Genomic DNA, 19800 nt, shown 5'->3' with positions numbered 1-19800 from the left:
GATTCTCGAGTCCTATCTGTCTAAATTTACCATCTGTGCACTGAATTGTTGATATAGTTGTGAGACTAGCTTAGTTCGTCGCTGCTCCAAAATGTGTTCTACATAGAATTTTATTCCGTCGTTTTGCGCGAACAGATCCCCCAGATGCTCCTGGTAAGCCGTTCGTTGATGACTACGGTATCGATTATGCTGAACTTAAATGGGAAGCACCGGAGAAGGACGGTGGTCGTCCGATCACCCACTACATCATCGAGTTCAAGAACAAGTTCTTGTCCGACTGGACTGAATGTGCCAAAACCACGACACCGGAGACCGTATTCAAAGTACCTGGTCTGAAAGCCAAAGTGGTTTATCAGTTCCGGGTACGTGCCGTCAACAAAGGTGGCAATTCAAAGGCTTCGGAGCCCAGCGATAACCACACTGTGAAACACAAGAACCGTGAGTATCGATTAAGGTTATATGCTCAGTCATGATTAGTTCTAAGCTGTCAATTCGGCTGTAAAGTTTTGCTTTGATGTTTGTTCCGCGTAAGTATGAAGCATCCCTGTTACAGGGAATATCTCGAAATGGTTCTAAAGTTTTGCCGCGTAAGGAAGTTGTTCGTTGTCAGAAAGTTTACCATACTAAACACTGCTAAATTCGTGTACTCAAATACAGTGAAACCTCGCATCGATCGGACCAATTTGAAGAACGTCACGATCAAAGTCGGCAAGTCTCATCTCTGGTCTGTGGACGTGCAAGGTGAACCAGAGCCAGAGATCATATGGAGCTGGCGAGATAACATTCCACTAACAGTAACCGAGAATATTAAGGTTGAAAATGGCAATTATCACACCAATTTTTCGATAAAAGAAGCTAAACGGGCCGACACTGGAAAGTATAAAATTACAGCCCAGAACGCTTCCGGTAAAGATGAAGAAACCGTGGAGTTGGTTGTGTTGGGCTCACCTGGAAAATGTCAAGGCAAATTGGAAATTTCGGATGTCACCAAAAAGGGCTTGAAACTGAAGTGGAAGAAACCGGCCGATGACGGCGGTAGTCCAATCACGGAATATAAGATCGAGAAGTTGAAGAACCGTAAAGGCAAGTGGGTCCGTTGTGGTACGGTCAAGGGAGGACCGGAGATACTAGAAGCGGTCATTAACAACTTAGATGAAGGTCAAACCTACAAATTCCGTGTTATTGGCGTCAACGCCGAGGGTGAATCGGAACCACTGGAATCAGATGAAGTGGTTGCCAAAAATCCCTTCGATGAGCCTTGGAAACCCGGCCAGCCAGAGATTGTTGATTACGATAATAAGTCTGTCAAGCTAAAGTGGGCCCCTCCGAAGTCCGATGGAGGTGCTCCGATTCAGAAATACGTCGTGCAGAAGAAAGAGCGTTTCAAAGAATGGGAAGATGTTTCTGAAGTTCCCGGAGGAGAGTGTACGGCCACTGTTGAGGATCTGAAAGAAAATACGGAATGTCAATTCCGTATCGTTGCTGTCAACAAGGCAGGTCGTTCGCCTGAATCGGATCCAACCAGTACACATAAGGTTAAATATCGTGCATGTAAGTATCTTATTCACCACTTAAATTTAGGATCGAGAACCACGAAGTACATATCTTTAATCTGCAGTGAAACCACGCATTGACCGTACGAACTTGAAACCGATTGTTGTTCGCGGTGGTAAGATGATCCATTTCGATGTGAACGTAAAAGGTGAACCAGAACCGGAGATAACGTGGATTCTCAAGGAGAAACCAGTTTTCAACGATGATCACTACGAAATTATAAACCAAAACTACAACACCAAGTTCACGGTCAAGGACAGCTTGCGTAAACATAGTGGTGTTTACGAGATTCAGGCCAAGAACGAACACGGTATGGATAAAGAAAAGGTTGAAGTTACGGTGCTCTCAAGTCCTGGCAAACCAAAGGGACCACTGGAAGTTAAAGACATTACCAAGGATGGATGCAAACTGAAATGGAAGAAACCAGATGATGACGGTGGCGTACCCATCACTGGATACGAATTACAGAAGTACGACCAGAAGGTTGGAAGATGGATCCCTATCGGCAAAGCCCCAGCAACTGCCGAGGAGTTTGATGTCACCGGGCTTCAAGAAGGCCAACACTACAAATTCCGTGTCAAAGCCATTAACGACGAGGGTGAATCGGAGCCTTTGGAAACGGATGAATACATGGTTGCTAAAAATCCATTTGATGTACCGAAGGCACCATCGGATCTGGTCATTCACGATTGGGATAATACTTCGGTAACTTTGCAATGGAAACGTCCATCGTCAGATGGTGGTGCCCCAATTACTGGATATTGTATCGAAAAGAAAGAACGCGGTGAGACGAAATGGGAACCGGCACTTACGACGTACAGTCCCGAGTGTCAAGCAAAGGTTACTGATTTACCAGAAAAACGTACCTACCAGTTCCGCGTCAGTGCGATCAACAAAGCTGGTACTGGTGAAGCTTCCGATCCTACTAATTTCCATACTATCAAACATCGCTACCGTGAGTATAGACCATATATTCTTTGCATTGTTATGAACTCTTTCAGCATTAAATTACATATAAAGAACTCAACTCTTTTAAACCTGTCTTTGATTTCTTATCCAAACTAATAATAGTATTTCAAGTTTAACATACGCGAATCCAACGCAACAGGGTGAATGATTCATGCACCTTATTGGTTGGATGTGATCTGAATTTATTTTAATGTTCTCTTCTTAATTGATTTAGTGCGTCCACGTATCGACCGTACGAATTTGGTGCCGATTACCATCAAGGCCGGTCTCTCGGTGCAGTACGACATCGATGTCGAGGGTGAGCCAGCTCCGACCGTGAAATGGTTCCGCGGAGACAAGGAAGTAACGACGGATGCCGACTACAAGGTGGATAATGTGGATTACAACACCAAGCTGTTCATTTTACGTGGACGTCGAAATCTCAGCGGTAAATACACGATCGTGGCTACCAATTCGCAAGGTGAGGATCGTGCCGAGGTGGAAGTGACGATCCTTAGCAAACCAAGTACTCCTGAGGGTCCACTGGAAGCAACGGATGTACACAAGCATGGCTGTAAGCTGAAGTGGAAACCTCCGCTGGACGATGGAGGTATGCCAATCGAGGGTTATGAAATTGAGAAGCTAGATCCCCTTACCGGACAATGGATTCCATGTGGTCAAAGCAATACTCCTGAGGCTAACATCTCTGGTTTACAAGAGGGTAAACAGTACAAATTCCGTGTTAAAGCCTTCAACAAGGAAGGTGACAGTGATCCGTTGGAGATGGAGACTGTAATAATAGCCAAAGATCCATTCAGTGAACCTAGCAAACCAGGCCGTCCAACGCCCACTAACTGGAGCAAGGACTTTGTCGAGCTGGAATGGACCAAACCGAAATCGGATGGTGGAGCTCCCATCAGTGAGTATATTATTCAGAAGCGAGACAAAGCTAGTCGTAAATGGCAGGATGCGGCAACCGTCAGCGGTGATCGTACTCGTGGCGTAGTCGAAGATGTAGAAGAAGGTCATGAGTATGAATTCCGTATTGTTGCCGTTAATAAAGCTGGTCCATCTGAGCCTAGCGATATATCTGACAGTGTTGTTGCTAAGCCTCGGTTCCTTGCTCCTAGGATCGATCGTAAGAATTTGGATAAGAAAATATTACGCAGTGGACAGCTGCTTAATGTTGAAGCTGATGTAACCGGTGAACCAGCACCAAAGGTTACTTGGGAACTGAGTGGCAAACTGATTCTTGGCAGAGATGAAGATCGAGTCCGAGTGGACAATGAAGACTATAAGACAAATTTGATTATAAGAAACTTGAAACGTGCCGATTCTGGAATATATAAGGTAACTGCCAAAAACGATTCCGGAACAGATACCGTGGAAATGGAACTGGTAGTTTTGGCCAAACCGTCAAAATGTAAGGGTCCACTCAAGGTATCGGATATGACCGCCGAAGGATGCAAGCTTAGTTGGCTGCCACCGGAGGATGACGGCGGTGAACCAGTTCAGTCTTATGTGGTTGAACGAATGGATGTGGACAGCGGTCGCTGGATACAAGTTTGTGAATCTCGTTTCCCAGAGGCCGATGTTACCGGTTTACAGGAAGGCAAAGATTACATGTTCCGTGTGAAGGCAGTCAATAGCGAAGGTGAATCGGAACCGCTAGAAACTGATACCAGTGTGAAAGCAAAGAATCCTTACGATCCACCAAGTGCTCCCGGAAAACCCAAGCCTACTGATTGGTCCAGGAAACACGTATTCTTGGAATGGAACGAACCGGAAAGTGATGGTGGAGCTCCGATTACAAAGTATATTGTAGAAAAGAAAGACGTTAACAGTACCAAATGGCAGAAGGCCCTGGAAACGGACGGACCCATTAACAAAGCTAAGATACCGGATCTTTTCGAAGGCACGACATATCAGTTCCGGGTAAAGGCCGTGAACAAAGGAGGCCAAAGTCCATACTCTCCGTTATCTGAACCGGTATTGGTTAAAGATCGTTTTGCACCGCCAAGAATCGATCGTTCAACGCTCAAGAATCTAACCCTGAAGGGTGGTCAATCTTTGAAGTTGGATTGTAAGATTAGTGGCGAGCCAGCACCTACCAAATACTGGTTACTGAATAAAGCACGAGTCGAGAAGGACAGCCCAGATGTTCGTGTTGAATTTGAGGATTACCGTGCGAAACTGACCATAGGAAGTGTTACACGTGCCCATAATGGCACTTACGAAATAAAGGCAGAAAATCCATCCGGTTATGACGAAGTACAGATCAGTATTACCGTGCTCGACAAACCGACTCCTCCGGAAGGACCACTAAAGGTGTCGAATGTACACAAGGAAGGATGCTCTCTGAAGTGGAATCCTCCACTAGACGATGGTGGTGTTCCGATTGACCACTACAACGTGGAAAAATTCGACAAAGAAACACAGCGTTGGGTTCCTGTTGGAAGATCTGCTGATACTCATATGGAAGTCGGCAATTTGGAACCAGGACAAGAGTATTTGTTCCGAGTGTCGGCTGTCAATGATGAAGGTGTTTCGGAACCGTTGGCTACCGAACAATACATGGTTGCCAAAAATCCCTTCGACGAACCAGGAAAGCCTGGAACTCCGGAAGCGTACGATTGGGACAAGAACTTTATTGAACTGCGATGGACTCCACCGATGAGTGACGGTGGCTCTCCGATTACCAAGTATATCGTTGAGAAGCGCGAGCATGGCACAATTAAGTGGATCAAGTGTGCTGAAGTAATCGGAAACAAGTGCGAAGCCAAGGTTACCGATTTGAATGAAGGTGAAGTGTACGAGTTTAAGGTACGGGCAGTCAATGAAGCTGGTCCAGGAGTTTGGAGTGACCAGAGCAAGCCAATCACAGCCAAGCCAAGAAAACGTATGTTTAGTTCTAAATCTTATTGCAACGAAATTAAATTCAAAGCATTCTATTTTAGTTCCGCCTAAGATTGATCGCCGTAATCTTAAGAATTTGAGTGTTGCTATTGGCGAACCATTTGGTTTTGATGTCAAGATTTCCGGAGAACCAGCACCGGATGTCGACTGGACGATTAATGATCGAATGGTGACTGTTACTACCACTCGTACGATCGATAACGTTCCATACAATAGTAAATTCGTCAATACCAATCCGGACCGTCGAGATTCTGGCAAGTACGTGATCAAGGCAACCAACAAGTTCGGAAGTGATCAGGTTGAGATTACGGTTACTGTGAGATGTAAGTTTTAATTCATAGAGATCTGGGCTAGATTCGATTGATGAGTCATTATGTTTTATTTCAGCCAAACCAAGCATTCCCGAGGGTCCTCTGGAGGTTAAGGACATGACAAAGGATAGCTGTCGCTTGGAATGGCAGAAACCCAAGGACGATGGAGGTGTCCCGATCGATCATTATGTCATCGAGAAGTTCGATCCGGATAATGGCATATGGATGAGCGCTGGTAAAACCGACGGCCCTATCACTGAATTCCCTGTTGAAGGATTGGTACCTGGTCATCGTTATAAATTCCGTGTGAAGGCTGTCAATCCGGAGGGCGAATCAGAACCTTTGGAGACTGCAGGAACTGTTGTGGCAAAGGATAGTTTCAGTAGGTTTTCAATAACTTGAATGTGGTTCTGAAATTAATATTTTGCTCTTTCACAGCTGTGCCCGATACTCCAAGTGCTCCAACGGTCGCCGATTGGTCCGAAAACCACGCCGTGCTTAAATGGCCTGAACCTGATGATGGTGGCAGCCCGATCACTGGGTACATTATCGAGAAGAAGGACAAATACAGTCCGATTTGGGAGAAAGCGCTGGAAACTAGCACCCCAGCTGCAACTGCTACTGTGGGTGGTCTCGTGGAAGGCAACGAGTACCAGTTCCGTATTATTGCGGTTAACAAAGCTGGTCAGTCGGATCCGTCCGATTCTAGTCGTACCTTCACTGCCAAGCCACGGTTCGCTCCACCGAAGATCGATCGCAGAACCATTCGGGATGTTTCGATATCCGCTGGATCAATGCTTAAATTCGATGTGCATGTTTCTGGCGAGCCAGCTCCGAAGTGCGAGTGGCGCATCAACAAAGCTACTATTCCGAGTGATAAGCGAGTGGAAGTTTTGAATACGGACTACAATTCCAAGTTCATTATGCGTCCAGCGAATCGTGGTGACTCGGGTGACTATGAAATAACGGCCACCAACTCGTCGGGTCGCGATCAGGTATGCGTTCAAGTGATCGTTACTGATAAACCAGGCCAGCCGGAAGGACCACTGCAGGTATCGGATATCACGAAGGAAAGCTGCAAATTGAAATGGAAACGTCCACGTGACGATGGTGGTTGCGATATTGAGTACTATCAAATCGAACGCTTTGATGATGAGGCCAACGCATGGGTTCCACACGCTCGAAGTGTTGAAACCAATGCCGATATCAGTGGTTTGCAAAACGGAAAGAAATACAAATTCCGCGTTAGTGCTATTAATGCCGAAGGAGAGTCTAAACCTCTGGAACAAGCCGGTGACTTTATCGCGAAGAATCCATTCGACGAACCGTCGGCTCCACGTGATTGCAAAGCTACTGACTGGGGACCAGAATTCGTCAAACTGGCATGGCAGCCACCGATTAGCGATGGCGGTTCTCCAGTTACCGGTTATGTAGTAGAAGTCAAGGACAAATACGGTGAATGGGAAAGAAAAATGCAGGTCCCCGCCGATGCTAAAGAGGCGACTGTTCCCGATCTAATCGAAGGCCAGAAATACGAATTCCGTGTTCGCGCAATCAACGACGCTGGTGCCAGTGATCCTAGCAATGCTACACCACCAGTTATCTGCAAACCAAAGAATCAACCACCAAAGATTGATCGTACCAATCTGATTGATGTGCGAATCAAGGCCGGTAACAATGTGGTGTTTGATGTGAAAGTCAGTGGTGAACCAGTTCCGACTACACGGTGGTCACTGAACAAACGTCCAATCTCACAAAACGAGCGCTTTAAGATTCAAAATTACGACTACAACACCAAGATTACAGTGCGTTCCGCTACCCGTGCAGAATCTGGAACCTACACTATCGAAGCGGAGAACGAAAATGGTAAAGACTCGGCCAATGTGTTCGTTACTGTATTGGACATACCAAGTCCACCTGGAGGACCACTCAAGGTAGCAGAAATTACTGCCACTGGAGCTGTTTTAGAATGGCGGGCACCGGAAGATGATGGTGGCCTACCAATCGATAACTACATAATTGAGAAATTAGACGAAACCAAAGGAACCTGGGTGTATGCTGGAGATTCGGGTGGCAGCAAGTGCCAGGCAGAAATCGATGGGCTCATTGAAGGACACTCGTACAAGTTCCGTGTACGCGCACAGAACAAAATGGGCAAGTCGGAACCATTATCAATGGCTAATGCTGTTGTGGCTAAAAATCCGTTCCGTGCACCTGGCCGTCCCGAAAATGTGGTTATCAAAGACTACGACAAGGATTATGTTGAGCTGGAATGGAAAACTCCGGATAACGATGGCGGCGCTCCGATAACCGGTTATGTGGTTGAAAAGCTCAGCAAGTATTCTGGAGATTGGGAAAAATGTACTGAAGTTGATGCCGATAGCAATACTGCCAAGGTACCGGACTTGATCGAAGGAGCGGTTTATCAGTTCCGTGTCAAGGCTATCAACCGTGCTGGAGAAGGCGAAGCAAGCCGACCAACAGAATCTCACACAGTCCGAAGCAAGAATCAACCACCAAGGATCGATCGAAACTCTTTGTCCAATGTCAAGATTCGTGCTGGTCTTACGTTTGAGTTTGATGTTCCCGTACAAGGAGAACCAGTTCCTGCAAAGGAATGGTCTCATAAGGACAATATGATTATTAATACGGATCGTGTTAAGGTGGTGTATGAGGACTACAGAACTAAAATTCGCGTTATGGATGTAAAACGTGGGGATAGTGGCGTTTACACTTTGACGGCTAAGAACAAGAACGGTGTTGACATTGCTGATGTTAATGTTATTGTGTTGGATATTCCTGCTCCACCGGAAGGACCAATCCGTTTCGAGAATCTGTCTAAGAATGGTGTGACCTTGATGTGGCGCCCACCGAAGGACGATGGTGGTTCGGAAATTCTGCACTATGTTGTTGAGAAGCTGGATACTGATCAGCTTCGCTGGATTCCTGTAGGCGAAACTATTTCTACTAAAATCCGCCCGGACAATTTGATCGAAGGCCATTCTTATCAATTCCGCGTCCGTGCTGTCAACAAACAAGGAGAATCTATTCCTTTGGCAACATCGCAACCGATTACCGCTAAAGATCCATATACTAAACCGGACAAACCGGGCAAGCCTGTCGTTGTGGACTGGAGCGACAATCATGTGGACTTGGAATGGAGCATTCCGAAGAAGGACGGTGGATCTCCAATCACTAGCTATATAGTGGAAAAGAAACCTCGATATGGCGACTGGAAGTTTGCAGGAGAATTCACTGAACTGTACAAACCATCGGCTAAAATAAAAGATCTGACCAAAGATGAAGAATATGAATTCCGAGTGTGCGCTGTGAACAAGGCTGGAGTTGGTGATCCAAGTGAGTCGTCTGATCCGGTTGTTTGTAAGTCTCGATTCGTGCCACCACACTTCGACAAGAATGCTCTGAAGGACTTGATCGTACCGGTTGGCAAGAAGATTGCATACAACGTTACGGTAGAGGCTTCACCAAATGTAACTGCCACGTGGAAGCGCGATGGCGTCCTGATTCCCGAGTCCCAGAGAGTCATTCGCGAAGCGTACAATAATGAAATCTCACTGGAAATTCCGTTCTCGATTCGCGACGATTGTGGTATGTACACTTTGACGGTGAAAAATGAATGTGGAGAATATTCTGCTTCCGGTCATGTCACTGTCCTGGATAAACCATCACCACCGGAAGGACCGCTACGAATAAGCAATATTACAACCGAGGGATGCCGTTTGGAATGGAAAATACCGAAAGACGATGGAGGCAGTCCAATCACTCATTATGTAATCGAAAAGATGGATATGTCGCGTGGAACTTGGTCAGCCGCTGGCATGAGCACTTCATTGATCAATGAAATATCTCGCCTTATTCACAACAAACGATACTCGTTCAGAGTGAAGGCCGTCAATGAGATCGGTGAGTCCGAACCGTTGGATTGCTCTAATCCGATTATAGCGAAGAACGACTTCGAAGAACCGTCTCAGCCACCGAAACCACAGGTCGTCGATTGGGATGCCAACTCGGTTAGTCTGGAATGGAATCCGCCTAAATCGGATGGTGGTGCTCCAATTGGTGAGTATATCATTCAGAAGAAAGAAAAGGACAGCCCTTACTGGAGTACGGCTGGTCGGGTACCTGGAATTCAGCGTAATTTGAAGGTTCCAGATCTGGCTACGGAGACGGAATGGGAATTCCGTGTTATAGCCGTTAATGTAGCCGGTGAGTCGGAACCATCCGATGCTTCCGATGCCGTGCTTACCCGTTCGCGATTTGTCGCACCGAGAATCGTTACACCTATGCGCGATATGGTTGTTAAGGCAGGACTCATCTTCCATTTGGATGTCAACTTTACGGGTGAACCGATTCCCGATGTTACGTGGACATTGAACGGCAAGCCGGTTGAGACCGATAAGCGCACCACATTGACTGCTGTTGGTCATCACACCATCGTTCATACTGTTAACTGTAATCGTGGAGATTCTGGTGACTACAAACTAGTAATTAGTAATTCTAGCGGACAGGACGAAGGTAGCTTCCATCTCACCGTTTTGGATCGTCCAGACCCGCCAGAGGGACCAATGAACTACGAAGAAATTACCGAAAAGAGCGTCACAATCTCTTGGAAACCACCGAAGGACAATGGCGGTTCGGAGATTACTGGCTACGTAGTGGAGAAGAAGGATCTTACTCACGGTGGAGGTTGGGTACCGGCAGTGGCATATGTCAGTCCAAAATACACCCATACTGTTGTACCTCGTCTGAACAAAGGAAACAAATATGAATTCCGCGTTATGGCAGAAAACTTGCAGGGACGTTCGGATGGACTTGCAAGCAAACATCCAGTTGTTGCAAAGGATCAATTCGTTCTTCCTGGACCTCCGACGAAACCGGATATCATTGATAGTGGTTATGATCAAGTCACGCTCAGTTGGAAACCGCCAATTAGTGATGGAGGTTCTCGAATCACAGGATATAATATTGAGCGTCGTGATGCCGCTACTGGAAGATGGATTAAGGCCAACAAACATCCCATACAGAATGTTGAATTCACAGATACGGGTGTAATTAAGGGTCACCAGTACGATTACAGAGTATCAGCTGTTAATGCTGCTGGACAAGGAACGCCAAGTGACATTTCGAACAAATGTTGGGCTAAACCAATGCAACAAGCTCCGTCTCTCAACCTGGACAGCTTCGGAAAGAGAAAGATCAAGGTTCGTGCTGGAGAACCAATTGTTCTCAGCATACCTCTGGTCGGAGCTCCGATTCCCAAAGTTGAATGGTTCCGCAATGGTGTCAAGGTACCGGAAGGTGCCAGAATATCTATTGACACCAACAGCGAGCACACTGTGTTCCGTGTCGATAAGAGTGATCGTAAAGATTCGGATACGTACAAGATCAAGGCTTCGAATCAGTATGGTGAGGACGTTAAGGACTTTGAGGTCATCGTCGTGGATCGTCCACAACCGCCGGTCAATGTGTTTGCTTTGGAAACTACACAAGATACGGTTACTCTCAACTGGGATCCACCGAAGGATGACGGAGGTTCAGAAATCACTGGTTACAGCATCGAATACAAAGAATTCCCCTCGGACAACTGGAAGATGGTTTACGGGACTGTGCCACGGTGCTCTCATACCATCAAGCATCTTACAGAGAATCACGAGTACATTTTCCGAGTACGGTCAGAAAACATCTACGGATCTTCGGAGCCCACTGAGAGCAAAACTATCTCACCGAAGAGTCCAGATCCACCGGCAGCCGTGGATAAACCTGCCATCGAAGATTACACACCAAGCGCATGCACAATTTCATGGAAACCACCCCGCGTTCAAACTCGACCAGTTACCGGTTACATCGTTGAAAAACGTGAACGCGGAACAGGCGAATGGGTACAGGTTAACAACTATCCAACTGTCAATCTTACATACACAATTCCCGACTTGGTGGAAGGCTTCCGGTATGAATTCCGCGTCAAAACGGTTAACGAAGTCGGTTGCAGCAAACCCAGTGAACCGACTGATCCCATCACCGCTCAACACCAGCGCAAGCGTCCCAATCAACCGGACCCGCCATCGATCGACAAGATCACACGGAACAGTGTAACGCTTTCGTGGCGTACACTGCGCAAGGATGCCAAGGAAAAGATCAAAGGTTACATTGTGCAATATAGAATCAAGGATGATGAGAAATGGCTGGACGCAAACCTTCCGGATGATTTGATCTCCGAACAATCGTACCGCGTGGAAAATCTTGAAGAAAACAAAGAATATCAGTTCCGACTGGTCGCTGTTAACGATATCGGCTCTTCAGAACCGTCTCGTCCAAGTATTACCGTGATTCTGCAAGAACAGCCCAACAAACCGATAATGGATCTTCGTAATGTTCGCGATATTACCGTTCGGGCGGGTGATGATTTCAACATCCATATTCCGTACACCGCTTTCCCGAAACCGGTTGCCAGTTGGTTTGCAAACGACGAACCAATTGATAATAGTGACTCCCGTATTCACAATCAACTTACGGACGAAGCAGCCATTTTCGTTGTCACCAATAGCAAACGCTCCGATTCAAAGCAGTATCGGTTGATGTTGAAGAACCCATCTGGGTACGATATTGCTACCTGTAACGTGAAAGTTCTGGACAGACCATCCAAGCCGGAGAATATAGCCGTTGAATCTTATGGCGGAGAACATTTGATTTTGTGCTGGAATCCACCCCTGGATGACGGAGGCTCACCGGTTACCAACTATGTAGTGGAAAAGAAAGACAAGAGTTCGGCGAACTGGACCAAAGTCAGTAGTTACTGCACCAGCACATTCCTCAAGATTCGCAACCTGCGCATCAATCAACAGTACGATTTCCGAGTTTGCGCTGAAAATAAGTACGGTCTATCCGAGCCAGCTCAGTCAGACTCCATCGTGGCAAGACATCCTTTCGATATCCCAACTCAACCTGGAACGCCAACTCGTGTGGATACGACCGAAGATTCTGTCACCATTACCTGGGCTAAACCGGCTAGCAACGGTGGTTCACCGATTACGCATTACGTTGTTGAGAAGCGACTGGCTGCCGAAGGTAACTGGACTAAGGTACAGCAAGGCACACTGAAGGATCTACTCTGTAAGATTACTGGTTTGTCTGAAAATCGCGAATATGTATTCCGTGTGGCTGCAGTCAATGCCGCTGGGCAGAGTCCATTCAGTTCACCATCGGATCCGATTATGGTTACAGCTGCATTTACCGCTCCTAAGATTACGTCTGATATTGGAATGCGAGATATTACCGTTATTGCTCGGGATCCATTCAAAATCATTGTGCCATATACTGCCATTCCGAGACCCGATGCATTCTGGTTGGTCAATGGCAATGAAGTTTCCAAGAATGAGAGAATCGATTTGTTAGTCACCGATACGGAAGCTGTTTTCAAGAATGACTCCGCTAAACGCTTGGACACCGGAAGTTACACCATTCACCTGGTCAACTGTGTTGGTAAGGATACGGCTTCGTGTCGTGTTCTAGTAGTTGATAAACCAACTCCGCCGATTGGTCCACTCGAGGTGTCTGAGATCACACCGGAATCCTGTACTCTATCGTGGAAGGTTCCATTGGATGACGGAGGTAGCCCAATTACAAATTACATCGTTGAACGTTACGAACCACTTGGATACTGGACTAAGGCAAGCAGCTTTGTACGTACTACCCATTACGACAATATGGGCATGGAAGCGAACAAGCAGTATAACTTCAGAGTTCGCGCTGAAAATCAATATGGAATCAGTGACCCATTGATTCTGGAAGAACCAATCGTTGCTCGCTATCCATTTACCGTACCAGATCCTCCAAATCCACCACGTGTTTCCGATTGGGACGCCAATTACGTTACTGTTACCTGGGAGCGACCGCTCATGGACGGAGGATCGCGTATTCAGGGTTATAGATTTGAATACAGAGACGTTACGGATAGCTCATGGATTGTGTGCAACTTCCTTATTAAGGATAATTCCTATCAAGTGTACAACCTGTTGCCTGGTCGCGAATACGAATTCCGTGTTAGAGCTCAGAATGCTGCTGGCGTAAGCAAACCGTCGGCATCTTCGAAGAGATTCAAGATTCACAGCAAGATCACGGCACCTGCTGCCCCAGGTGCTCCGGCAATTATCAAGGTTGGAAAGAGCTTCGTCGATCTCAGCTGGACAGCGCCGGCTAGTGATGGTGGATCAAGAATCACTGGATACTATGTGGAGCGTCGCGATGTTGGTGGAGCTCGCTGGGTTAAGTGCAATGAATCGAATATTCCGGTTACGGAGCTCACCGTTACTAATCTCATTGAGGGTGGAGTTTATGAGTTCCGTGTCTACGCAGTAAATAACTATGGTGTTTCTCCACCATCTCCCGAAACGCGATCGGTCAGAATCGGCGAACAACTGGACACGGAGAAACCGGAATGGGTGAAGAGATTGAAGTTCAGCCTTGTACCACTTGGAAAATCAGTTCAGCTAAGCTGCGAGGCTCACGGCAAACCGGAGCCCGCATGCAGATGGTTGCGCAATGGAAAAGAGATCACTCACGGTGGTCAGTTCGCTTTGGAGAGCAAGAATGGAGTATTCTCGTTGCACATTGCTAATGTCACTTACCGTGATGAAGGTGATTACACTTGCGAAGCTCATAATTTCGTTGGTGTTATTCACACAACGGCCGCTGTCAAGATCGGTGTTCCACCGAAGCTGGTCAATATACCGTCAGATGTATATCTGGTTAAGGGAGAAAACGCCAAGATTAAGCTTGCATTCAGCGGAGATCAACCGATGGAAGTTAACATTTCCAAGGATCGTGAGAAGCTTATCGAAACGGATCATATTAAGTACACCGTGTTTGATGATTATGCAGTTATTTACATTCGTGATGTGGATGACAGCGATAAGGGAGTCTACTTGGTTAACTTTAAGAATGACAGCGGCAGTGTGTCTTGCAATGTTAACGTGCATGTAACCGGCTTGCCGGGACCACCGACAGGACCGTTGCTCATTAGCCATGTTACGAAGAATATGTGCACGGTGTCATGGAAACCACCAGCTCATGATGGTGGCCGAAAGGTCACTCATTACGTTGTAGAGCGTCGTGACATTAAATCACAGCACTGGCTAATTGTCTCCAATTATGTCAAGGAATCGCAGCTAATCATCAAGGGATTGATCGAATTCTCGGAGTATCTCTTCCGAGTGTCTGCTGTCAATGAAAATGGTATGGGACCTGCCCTGGAAGGTGTCGATCCTATCAAAGCACGGGGACCATACGATTTGCCGTCACCACCTGGTATTCCAATCATTCATGAAGTTGGAGGTGATTTCGTCAATCTGGAATGGGAGAAACCTGTATCGGATGGCGGATCTCGTATTATCGGATATTGGATCGAGAAACGTGAGCAAGGAAGCGAAACATGGCAGCGCGTCAATACAGTTTCCTGTTCTATTTGTACCATCAACTGTCCGAATCTGGTGGAAGGACGTTTCTACGAATTCCGTGTGGCTGCTCAGAACGAAGTAGGCGTTTCTGAGTTCTCGAAGGCTTCACAGTTGATAAAGGCCGAGGATCCAGACGTCTGCAAGCCTCCGGAGATCGTCAAACCGTTGAACACACTTACCTGTGTACAGAACAGAAATGTCGAATTTACCTGCAAGATTACCGGTGTTCCACGACCGAAGATTACTTGGCACAAGGGAGCACGCGAAATCTGCTCCGGTGCACGGTATTACATGTACAGCGATGGGGACATGCACCACCTGGCTATCAACGACGTTTTCGGCGAGGATGCTGACGAGTACACTTGTCGTGCTGTCAACAAGGGAGGCATTAAGTCGACCAAAGCATCCCTTGTTATCAAATCACCACCGAAGCTCAACGTTCCTCCACGATTCCGCGACACGGCCTTCTTCGATAATGGCGAAAATATTGAAATCAAAATTCCATTCACTGGATACCCGAAACCGAGATGCCACTGGACTCTTAAGGGCGAACAAATTGAATCTGGTAGCCACTATCACATTGAAACTCGTGAGCGCCATACAGTGCTAACAATTCGCGATGGAACTCAACTCGATTCCGGCACTTACACCATCACGATCGAGAATGAGCTTGGTCAGGACACCGCTGATATCAAGATTCAGATCAGTGATCGTCCGGATAAACCTAGAAACCTCACAGTGGATCAAATCGGACTGGATCACGTCACTCTTAGCTGGTTGCCACCATCTTGGGATGGAGGTGCAAGTATTACAAACTACATTATTGAAAAGCGAGAAGTTCCTTTGGCCACTTGGATTCGTGCCGGTACTACGCGGTTCAACCAGCTAATCATTCCGCATCTATCCCCTGGGCATCAGTACGAGTTCCGAGCGTTTGCTGAAAATGTTTATGGCCGTTCGGATCCGTCGGATCAAACGGAGTTGGTTAGTTTGAAGGATCTGGGCATCAAACCGGCTAAGCGTGTGAAATATGAACTGGATGCGAATGGCAAACCCAAGCGTCAAGACAAACGGGAACCAATTTCAGACTATGACACGTACGTGTTTGACGTCTATTCCAAATATCACCCGAAACCGGTGGAGATTTCCAACAAGAGCGTATACGATCTGTATGAGATTCTGGAAGAGATTGGAACCGGTGCGTTTGGTGTGGTCCATCGTTGTCGTGAACGTAAGACCGGCAATGTGTTTGCTGCTAAGTTTATTCCAGTGTCCACGAACTCCGAACGCGATCTCATTCGAAAGGAAATTGATATAATGAACCAGTTGCACCATCGTAAACTGATTCATCTACACGACGCCTTCGAGGATGATGATGAGTTTGTTTTAATCTACGAGTTCCTGTCCGGAGGTGAACTATTCGAACGCATCACCATGGAAGGTTACAATATGTGTGAACAGGAGATCATCGAATACATGAAACAGATCTGCGAAGCTGTTAAATATATGCACGAGAAAAATATCATTCATTTGGATATCAAACCGGAGAATGTCATGTGTCAGACCAGGAACAGTAATCAGGTGAAACTGATCGATTTCGGTTTGGCCACACGGTTGAATCCAAACGAAATGGTTAAGATTTCAACGGGAACAGCTGAATTTGCTGCACCGGAAATTGTAGAGCGTGAACCGGTCGGTTTCTACACGGACATGTGGGCGATCGGTGTGCTGGCTTACGTATTGGTCAGTGGTTTATCGCCGTTCGCCGGTGAAACTGATATCGACACCTTGAAGAACATCAAACAAGGTACGTGGGATTTCGACGAGGTTGCCTTCAAGGATGCATCCGAGGAATGCAAAGATTTCATCCGTCGTTTGTTGATCAAGAATACTGAGAAACGTATGACGGCACATGAGTGCTTGATGCATCCTTGGTTGAGCGATAGCTACAACAGTTCGACGTCGTTGATCTCGATTGAACGTTACAAAACTATTCGCGATCATATTCGCAGAAAGTACGATGACTGGGCTTCGTTCGTACTACCACTCGGTAGATTATCTGAATACTCCGCGCTACGTAAGCTTCTCGTCACCAAGTACAAGATCCATGAAACGTCATTCGACCGACGACAAGCCGCTCCAAGATTTGTTATCCGTCCACAGTCGGCCTTCTGCTACGAAGGACAGAGTTGCAAATTCTACTGTCGTATTATTGGTGTGGCGACTCCAGTTGTGACGTGGTACCATAATAATCAAGAGCTGAAACAATCCGTCAAGTTCATGAAGCGCTACGCCGGTGATGATTATTACTTCATCATCAACAGAGTCAAATTGGATGATCGTGGCGAATACATCATCCGAGCGGAGAATCACTATGGAGCTCGCGAAGAAGTTATCTTCTTGAATGTTCACCCGATGTCCAAACAGGTTCCAGTTTATAAACCAGAAACATTCAGTGTCAGAAAACGTGAACCCAGCCCACGTCCGTTGTGGCAGGAAGAATCCGATGCTGCACCAGTTTTCACTTTCGCTCTCCGGCCTCGTGTTATGCAGTGTAGAGATACTTGCAAACTTCTGTGTTGTCTCAGTGGCAAACCAGTACCCACGGTCAAATGGTACAAGAATGGACGAGAACTCAGTCGATACGAATACGCTATGACGCACACTGATGGAGTTGTGACCATGGAAATCATCGACACCAAGGTAGGAGATTCGGGCGAATACAAGTGTGTGGCTATCAATCCTCTTGGAAAGGCCGAAACCAGTTCCGTTGTGATCGTTGAAGATCGACGCAACGCTCCGGATATACTTCAGCCGCAAGCGGAAGCCAGAAGATCGTCAATCAAAAAACCAGAAATCAAAGCACCGTCTTCTAAACAACTTGGACCACCAGACGCACGATCCAGGCAGTCGACACGCGAACTTTTACGTAAGTATTTGTATGTGTAGTTTCGTACGATAATGGTCACATGGACGGCTTTTTTTTCTTCCACTATAGCACTGCAATCCGATAGTTTAATGCATCCACCGGAATTCACCAAGAAACTGAAGGACGTAATCGCATCGGACGGTGAACCACTTCAGCTCAACTGTCACGTCTCTGGCGATCCACTTCCGCAGATCGTATGGACCAGAAACGGTAAAAAGTTGACATCTTCGGATGTTATCGATATTAAGTACAAATCCGGAATCGCTAGTCTACGAATCAACGAACTTTTCCCGGAAGACTCGGGCACTTACGTATGTACGGCGAAGAACTCCATGGGCGAAACCTCTACGCAATGTGTGCTCGATGTGAAAAGTGAGTATTGTAGATCGAATGATCAATGATTTCAATGAATGAATTTAATCTTTCAGAGGGACCAGGCGGGGCTACCCGTCCCGTCGCCAAGAAAAGTGCCCAGGTGAAGGCCCCCATCATTAACAAGCACGCCGAATCCGGCTACTACAAGGACGGCTCGGAAGTAACAATCACCTGTCACATATCATGCCCGGATCCGTTCAATGTGATCTGGTTGCATGATAATCGCGAAATCAAAAATACCCCCGACTTTGAATACCGCAACGACGGCGACGTTTACTCGCTACACATCCCGGAAATCTTCCCCGAGGACGCCGGCACCTACACGTGCGAGGCGTTCAACAAGGGTGGTGAAAGTTTCAGTTCCTGCACCATCACCGTGCTTGCCCAGGGCGATGATAAGGAACACTCCACCTTTGCCAAGTTCCCCATTTCACTGAGTGTTCTGGATGGAGCCAAGGCCGTATTTAGCTGTCAAACGTATGAAGCCCCAAGCAAGCTCGAATGGTACAAGGACGGTGAACCGATCAACGAGTCCTCGAACCGGTACCGATTTGTGAAGAAGGACCAGAAATACTCCTTTACTATTGCCACGTGTTCGTTCGAAGATATTGGCCAGTACCAGGTGCGGGCGGTGACGCGCCACGGAGACGCTCTGGCTTCCTTCTCCGTCAATGTTAGTGCGTAGGAAATGTTTAGGTGGTAAGATATTTAGGTTGTTAGCTAGGTAGATATAATGGAACAATCAATTTTTCGAAAGGAATAGATTTTTGTATCTCTTTTTTTATTTTGTTTGAACGAACTGTGCCGCAACTGGATGAGTAACGCCATTTCTTGTCCTTATGTGAAAGTATATTTTTTGTATAGTATTATTATTTATTTGCATCCAGTTCGGCACATTTAGAAGGGCATTGATTTTTCACTGAAAACACGAAAATAACAAAAAAATAATAAACGAAAGAGTTAATTTAAAGAACAGGTTTTTTTTATTGTTACTGTATAAATTAATAACATATTGTGTTTCGCCTTTTTCTAAATGGTGCCACATTCGTTATGTGACAGTTATTGTTGGTACAAGCACATAAAAAAACCTGCGCAACGATTTCCACCTTCCAGAAGTCGCACCAGTTTGGTTGTTTTGCCATTAACATCGGTTTCAATGGACATCGTTAGCATGACAACAGGTAAGTTGCTGCTGAATTTATTCTCAATGTAGGTGTAATTTTCACTTTTCAGTCGGCATCTGGTGCTGCGGTTCGAGGGTTCCGTTCGAGGCTGTTTGCGCGTTTTGTTCGGG

At 46.5% G+C, this 19800-nt stretch overlaps 1 protein-coding gene across 8 annotated transcripts in view; it reads left to right on the top strand.

Annotated features, from left to right (window-relative positions):
* The window catches only part of LOC131440205 (twitchin), an 81321-nt gene extending 61842 nt beyond the window's left edge, over positions 1-19479 (top strand). For 7 of the 8 annotated variants that reach the window (XM_058611275.1, XM_058611281.1, XM_058611278.1 and 4 more), the window contains 9 exons: positions 136-438; positions 658-1551; positions 1619-2509; positions 2738-5401; positions 5460-5741; positions 5806-6111; positions 6168-18131; positions 18201-18503; positions 18560-19479. In XM_058611275.1, the coding sequence (XP_058467258.1) occupies positions 136-438; positions 658-1551; positions 1619-2509; positions 2738-5401; positions 5460-5741; positions 5806-6111; positions 6168-18131; positions 18201-18503; positions 18560-19191 (18239 nt within the window). In that variant the 3' untranslated portion in view covers positions 19192-19479. The remainder of the gene's footprint in view (positions 1-135; positions 439-657; positions 1552-1618; positions 2510-2737; positions 5402-5459; positions 5742-5805; positions 6112-6167; positions 18132-18200; positions 18504-18559) is intronic. The other variant, XM_058611280.1, reaches the window with a different exon arrangement.
* Positions 19480-19800: the final 321 nt, after the last annotated feature.

Source organism: Malaya genurostris, chromosome 1 (assembly GCF_030247185.1).
Source record: "Malaya genurostris strain Urasoe2022 chromosome 1, Malgen_1.1, whole genome shotgun sequence".
Lineage (NCBI taxonomy): Eukaryota > Metazoa > Arthropoda > Insecta > Diptera > Culicidae > Malaya > Malaya genurostris.
Note: the sequence above shows the minus strand (reverse complement) of the source record. Positions and strands in the feature narration are given on the sequence as shown.